This window comes from Triplophysa dalaica, chromosome 17 (genome assembly GCF_015846415.1).
Source record: "Triplophysa dalaica isolate WHDGS20190420 chromosome 17, ASM1584641v1, whole genome shotgun sequence".
Taxonomy (NCBI): domain Eukaryota; kingdom Metazoa; phylum Chordata; class Actinopteri; order Cypriniformes; family Nemacheilidae; genus Triplophysa; species Triplophysa dalaica.
The window spans coordinates 19177501-19185000 of NC_079558.1; the positions used below are offsets into that span (position 1 = coordinate 19177501).

Consider the following 7500-nt stretch of genomic DNA (forward strand, 5'->3'; position numbering starts at 1 on the left):
TGACGGGCGTTTGTATATATCGATTTGTGTGTCTGTGTGTGTGTTTGTGTGTGTGTTTGTGTTTGTGAATAATATCGGTTCTGAGCACAAACACTTTCTTTTTATTAACACAGAGTGACGGGCGTTTGTATATATCGATTTGTGTGTCTGTGTGTGTGTTTGTGTTTGTGAATAATATCGGTTCTGAGCACAAACACTTTCTTTTTATTAACACAGAGTGACGGGCGTTCGTATATATCGATGTGTGTTTGTGTTTGTGTTTGTGAGTGAATAATATCGGTTCTGAGCACAAACACTTTCTTTTTATTAACACAGAGTGACGGGCGTTCGTATATATCGATTTGTGTGTCTGTGTGTGTGTGTTTGTGTTTGTGAATAATATCGGTTCTGAGCCCAAACACTTTCTTTTTATTAACACAGAGTGACGGGCGTTCGTATATATCGATTTGTGTGTCTGTGTGTGTGTTTGTGTTTGTGAATAATATCGGTTCTGAGCACAAACACTTTCTTTTTATTAACACAGAGTGACGGGCGTTCGTATATATCGATTTGTGTGTCTGTGTGTGTGTTTGTGTTTGTGAATAATATCGGTTCTGAGCACAAACACTTTCTTTTTATTAACACAGAGTGACGGGCGTTCGTATATATCGATGTGTGTGTGTGTGTGTGTGTGTTTGTGTTTGTGAATAATATCGGTTCTGAGCACAAACACTTTCTTTTTATTAACACAGAGTGACGGGCGTTCGTATATATCGATTGTGTGTCTGTGTGTGTGTTTGTGTTTGTGAATAATATCGGTTCTGAGCACAAACACTTTCTTTTTATTAACACAGAGTGACGGGCGTTCGTATATATCGATGTGTGTTTGTGTGTGTGTTTGTGTTTGTGAATAATATCGGTTCTGAGCACAAACACTTTCTTTTTATTAACACAGAGTGACGGGCGTTCGTATATATCGATGTGTGTTTGTGTGTGTGTTTGTGTTTGTGAATAATATCGGTTCTGAGCACAAACACTTTCTTTTTATTAACACAGAGTGACGGGCGTTCGTATATATCGATGTGTGTGTGTGTGTGTGTGTTTGTGTTTGTGAATAATATCGGTTCTGAGCCCAAACACTTTCTTTTTATTAACACAGAGTGACGGGCGTTCGTATATATCGATGTGTGTGTGTGTGTTGTTTGTGAATAATATCGGTTCTGAGCACAAACACTTTCTTTTTATTAACACAGAGTGACGGGCGTTCATATATATCGATGTGTGTTTGTGTTTGTGAATAATATCGGTTCTGAGCACAAACACTTTCTTTTTATTAACACAGAGTGACGGGCGTTTGTATATATCGATGTGTGTTTGTGTGTGTGTTTGTGTTTGTGAATAATATCGGTTCTGAGCACAAACACTTTCTTTTTATTAACACAGAGTGACAGGCGTTCGTATATATCGATGTGTGTGTGTTTGTGTTTGTGTTTGTGAATAATATCGGTTCTGAGCACAAACACTTTCTTTTTATTAACACAGAGTGACGGGCGTTCGTATATATCGATGTGTGTGTTTGTGTGTGTGTTTGTGTTTGTGTTTGTGAATAATATCGGTTCTGAGCCCAAACACTTTCTTTTTATTAACACAGAGTGACGGGCGTTCGTATATATCGATTTGTGTGTCTGTGTGTGTGTTTGTGTTTGTGAATAATATTCTGTGTGTGTGTGTGTGTGTTTGTGTTGTGAATAATATCGGTTCTGAGCACAAACACTTTCACATAAGATAATGTTTAAGATATATTAGATATAGTTTATATAAACTAAAGACGCAGAAAATACCTGCAAAAGATTGATCTAGAGACATCAGATTATAAATGTAAAAACCCTGCTGATAAAACAAAACAAACAAACAAAAAAATGAATGTTTTCCATTAGAATACGATTTTGAACCATTTGCTTTTGCGTAAAACCATTTAATATTGTAGTGTTTTGGGCATAAATCTGGTAGATCATGAGAACGGTGTGTGTTTCATTGATTTAAACACGAGCGAGCGTTCATTTGCAGTTTATTATACAGATGTGTGTGGTGTTATTTGCCTGTTGAAAATATCGCTTTACCTCTTTAATAACTGCTAACCACTTTAAACAGCCGTCCAAGCTCAGAAAGATATGAGAAGGCACTTTATTTACATGCACACTGAGCTCATCAGGAGAGAGAGAGACTTGATCTTCTTCTGAATGACACTTTAATAGACAGATTGGTTTAGTTATAATCCCAATATTTCAGATCAGTTTAACTGCCCAATAAGACATTTCCTTCACTTGAAGCGTGACAGAGGAGCAGTCGAAATATGAGTGGGGGGGAAGGAGGTCCGACACTTTAATGGGTTTGTCGGGTAGGCATCCTCTGTGTTTGAGAAAATATAATGTTAAATACATAAAGATACTTAAACTATATGATCTAGATGTTTCTTACTTGCAGATATGAAGCTTTTGTGCACAGTGACCTATAGTGAGTCTGCGTGTCCGCTCACACGCACATGAACTTTCCCCTTCGTCAATTTGCAGTCGTGTTCCTCTGTGCATTTGCTGTCGAGTTCCAAAGGTTGAGGTTTCGGGGGAACTGTCAGTACCTCTGCACGCCCCCTGTTAAGAACCAGTGGTTTAGATGAATTCATCATCATCATAATAATATTTATGTTTATATGCTCTCCTACCTGTAATTCACTTTGAATAAATGTAATCTAGTAAGATGTGTTGTCCGTCAGGCCCATCAACAGTGCAGGAAAGCAGACCGTCTGCTGGCCGCTGGGAAGTTTGAAGATGCCATCTCCTGCCACAGAAAAGCAGCAGGTTTGTGTTCTCAGTTGTGTCCTACTGCTGTAGGCTACGTTTAATTTGCTTGGTGAGTGATAAATAGATTGCGACCTGTGTCTGACGTGTGTTTTCTCCATACCACAGAACTTCTCAGAGAAGCCATGAAGCTCACAGAGTGTGAACAGGTACACACAGATGACACAAAACACTTCTCATGTTGTTTTTTTGGCCAAACTTGTATAATTAGACATTTGTGAAAGCCAGTAGAATCATACTGAAGATCAGTAGCACTCATTTCTTCTTTGTTGAAATGTTTTACACATGATGTTTGGTCTGCGCAGGCTCGCTTGTCTCTGGAGCTGCAGCGAGACAGTCACGTGAAACAGCAGAGATTGATCGAGGAGCGCTGGAAAAGAGCCAGACGAGAGAACAAGCCCAGAATCCTGCAGCACGTCTCCTCAGAGCCCACACCTCGTCTGCACCCGCAGCCGTCCGCTGACGCCGCGCAGTCCTCCGATCGCGAGTACGACACCTGGCTGTACCTCCTGAAGAACAAAGATGCCGCCCCGGAGCCCTGCCCGGGCAGCAAAGCCCAGAAAGATGACAAAACACGCCTGGAGGAGCAGCAGACCACCATTGAGGACCTGCGCAAGCTGGTGGACAACCTGGTGTGTGAGAACGAGCGCCTGAAACGGGAGAACGAGCGTCTGCAGGCCGAGAACGTGCGGATCAAGAAGGAGCCCTACGCACACTTGGTGGACAGGTCGGAGGTTTGGGTTCTTCCGCAGCCGACAGAGGAACGCAAGGCCAAGGACATACCCATCCCCCAGCTTCCCCCGCTGGAGATGCCCACTCAGGAGATCCCTCTGGAAGACCTTCCCGCTCTGGAGCTTCCCGAGGACATCCAGCAAGTGCTGCAGGAGCTGCTGGACGGAGAGAAGCATTAGAAGAATCTGTCCGTCTGAAGACGCAGCACGTTTGTTTTGCTGGTTTAGGTGGCGCCGCCCTATAGGTACTGTAGCCAATGACATAAACAAACAGAGCTCTGAAGTATGTGTGCCTTTTTTTCAATGTTTCTAACGTGCTTTTGTTATGAAGTTGAAGTGGAAAGCGACGGTGGAGACTGCGGCTGAACTGCACTTCTTTACCGTCACATGATGATAATATCCACTTCCACCTTTATCAGCAGGTCAACCTGCCCCGTTCTGACTGAGAAACAAACTTAACCTCTCCCAGATGCAGGGGACGGTGAACACTGTGAACTACACGCAGACTGTGTGTGTGTGTTTTGTGACCTGTGGATTAGCACGTGCTGTGGTAGGTTTGTTATGGACATGAGCGTGCAGCTTCAGTTCTCTGTATCAGCACCACAGATTTATGGCATCGAGGAAATAGGCATCAATGCAGTTAGCTATGCGTTCTGTTCTACACACAGATAACCAGCTTGCGGCCGTTCACACTTGTTTTGCCTTATTGCAGAAGTCCAGTAGACACTCATGATGTCATCTCTAGAAACCCTGCCTGGATGATTCGTCACGGTGGCTTTGTAGCAACTATAAAACCACAAGCGCGTGCGCTAATGTTTGATGATTATTTCTGTAGGATGAGGGGCTTCACGACTGAACTATTTCATGATCAATCCATCAGGACCAGAGAGTGAGAATTATAAGCAATAATAATCACACACAGTGTCAGTTCCCAGCAGTGGCATTTTAGTTCTCTCCATTCTCTTTAAGTCTTTGTCTTGTCATTGCTTGTCCTGCTCATCTTTGTTTTCACGTTGAGTCTGAGATTTTCTGGTAGTGCAGCCAAAGATCAAACTCTGTGTCGGCGTGATGAGAACATGTCCTGAGCTGTCTGGATGTTTTTTTAAGCTTAATTTGTACTGTAATCAATGGAGGATTGTCTGGATCAGGATGTTAATGTGTTCAGGTGACAGACCGCACAATCATACCACATCTAACAGTAAAGCAGGTTCACTCGTCACACAGACTAACGGCGAATGGAAAACGAGAGCTTTTTAATGCAACACAGAAAACTATTGAATATTGGCTTGTATTTGTGTTATAAAGAGGGAACCAAATCAGATTTTGCTTTTATTATTATTATTTCAATGTTCAATTACTGGTTTACCACAGTAATCAGGGTGCATCAGATATTATTTCTTTTTATAATTTTTGTTTTGTCTTATGTAAAAATAATGAAGTGTTTTGATGCATGGATGACTGTACTAGATGTAAGTGTATGATTAAGATGTAAAAAAAAAAGAGTTTGTGTCGGTGAGTTTTGATGAGCATTAAAAATGAATGAACATGTGGAAGCTTTAGATCTGTTTGTTGAGCCTTTATTACACTCTTATCATGATGTCCCACTTCTGACATCGGATACAACCGTCACCACTAGTCAGTTCTCTATTAAAGCACCAAACTACTTGTTGGACATAAACAGCACACAGTTCAGCTAATAAATATATTACTGTGGAATAACTGTTTATAATAATAATAAATGTAATTGTTGTTTTTAAACATTAGTGTCTTAGCTGTTGTTTTGGCACAGCCTGATACAGAAGGAGTTCATGAGTGTAGGTTAAAGTGTAAATAAGAGTCATCACTTTGTAATCCTATATCACACTAGATCTTCATCATTTGACATTGGAGTGAAAACTCTAATTCTTACAGCAGCTCAACAGCGTCATCTAGTGTTCAGTCTGTAAATGACACTTCTTAACACATCCTCTAACGCTGCACGCGCTGTATCATGCATGATTCTTCTTTTGAGGCTATTTATTTTAGAGGTTATTTAGAGCATGTCTGATTTTGTTTCTGCTTTTGCGTTCTCATGACACTTTCCGTGATATATCTGTGACTAATAGAAAGTTAATGAATACAATTAAACATTCCATAAGTGACCTCATGACACAGACCAGTTCATTCTTTACGTGTTCATGAGTCTAATGATAGAGCTCAGTATCACTGCAGTTCATTCTGTCTGAATGATCAAACCCACACATGTCCTGCACTCAAAAAACAGTACGCAGCCATACAGTGTCTGTGTGTTTGTTCGGATGTGGAGGCGATGACACGTTTGATTCTTTGAACTCCGTGCTCTTAGCAGAGGATTGAACTGATTTGATATAAATGATGGAGTTTGCACGGATGTGATTTGGTCCTGCCACTACAACAAAACGACTGGCGGTGTATGACACTGCTGTATCATTTTTTTGCATTTCAGCTTGACAATAAGGCAAAGGCAGACAGTTCTTTTATAAATCCATTTTAATGGAAAATGTAAAACCCCTTTGAACTTCAATGTACAAAGCATGTAACACTTGCACTTTAAAATTTGAAATCGAAGCAAGCCATGTCTTAAAAAAATACATCAGTGAATGTATATATGTATATATTTACACAGCATAGTAAGATATCCTTTTTTCACTGAACTTCAAAAGTTCACCATAGTAAATCTTAACATAAAAAGGAGAAATGAGAGTTTTCTTAAATAAATTACAACTTTTATGTTATTGTCTCCATTTTTACAGTGAATACTTATTAAAATGCTGAAGTGTGTTTTACTTTCTTTACATAATAGAACTGTACAATGTTTACAATTGTTTGGCAGTTCGTTTTCTCAAAAGATATTATGGCATGAGCACATGAGACGGCTGCTCTCTCACAGTAATTTCAAAGTAGCGAGCGCATCACAAATCCATTAGCAAACTGTACAAGTCACATTTACATTTGATCTGGATCAGAGCGCAGAGCTCCAAAAAATAAATATGATTCTCCACTGAAACTGTACAGTATGAAAGAACAAACAAGGGCAACAAACAAATAGACAAAGGAATACTGGGACAGATGGGGCGCTGTCGGATAATCTTCAGGTGTGCTGCGTGTGGATCACAGTCATACTGCTATGGTGTGTCAGTAACAAATAAATACAGTTTCCCGCTGTCATCTCTGCTTGGCACTGGAGGTTGGTCGTGTGAGCGTAGTGTGCATATATTTGGGGTAAGTGTTCCCGGGCCTTCCCGATGTCATGAGTTCACCTCCTCTCCCTCCTCCTCCTCCTCACAGCACCTCTTTAATACTCCGACTGCATTCTTCACGCAGTGGTAAAAGATGTTCTTGACCTGACAGAGAGAGAGACAGGGACGGGAGGCTGTTAGTTAACTCAGAAAGAGTAAAAGCAACACTTCAAGCATCCTCACGTAGAAGACAATCCCAGCCGAGGCGAGAGAAAAATGCAGAATACTAAAAGCGGATACAAACATAACTGACAGCTAGCAGCTAGCAGACGGTGTGCTTTGAGTTCATTTTACAATATCTGCTTTCGACGCCCTCTCAGGTTCAATTAATCTATCAAAATATGAGGTGGATGATATATTTGACCTGAGTTTATCTTTCCTTTATCTTAAATATGTGCTTCTCTGTGAACCACTGTGTGTGTTAGTATGTGTGTATTTTGTGTTTGTGGAGTTATGAGTCCGTGTTTTGTATGTGGGTGTGTTTAATCTTTTTGTTTTACTTGTATAACTTGAAACATTTGGACTATAAGCAAAACATTTAATGTTTTGTAAAAAATGAAAATTGTAAAATGCACTATATAATAAAGTTGAGATGATAGAAAATGCACAAATAACTAAAGAAAGTTAAGGGTTTGGTTTGACATAAAGTTTAAACAGTTATTAATAATCAGTTGTTCT

The 7500-nt window shown here is 40.2% G+C and overlaps 2 protein-coding genes across 4 annotated transcripts in view; one reads left to right on the forward strand and one right to left on the reverse strand.

Annotated features, from left to right (window-relative positions):
- The window catches only part of nrbf2b (nuclear receptor binding factor 2b), an 11666-nt gene extending 6542 nt beyond the window's left edge, over window positions 1–5124 (forward strand). For 2 of the 3 annotated variants that reach the window (XM_056770871.1, XM_056770872.1), the window contains 3 exons: window positions 2750–2834; window positions 2943–2983; window positions 3140–5124. In XM_056770871.1, coding sequence (XP_056626849.1) covers window positions 2750–2834; window positions 2943–2983; window positions 3140–3745 — 732 coding nt within the window. In that variant the 3' untranslated portion in view covers window positions 3746–5124. The remainder of the gene's footprint in view (window positions 1–2749; window positions 2835–2942; window positions 2984–3139) is intronic. The other variant, XR_008909371.1, reaches the window with a different exon arrangement.
- Window positions 5125–6055: 931 nt separating this feature from the next.
- jmjd1cb (jumonji domain containing 1Cb) overlaps window positions 6056–7500 on the reverse strand; it is a 110822-nt gene continuing 109377 nt past the window's right edge. The window contains 1 exon segment of the mRNA XM_056770867.1: window positions 6056–6927. Within this exon segment, the coding sequence (XP_056626845.1) occupies window positions 6832–6927 (96 nt within the window). The 3' untranslated portion in view covers window positions 6056–6831.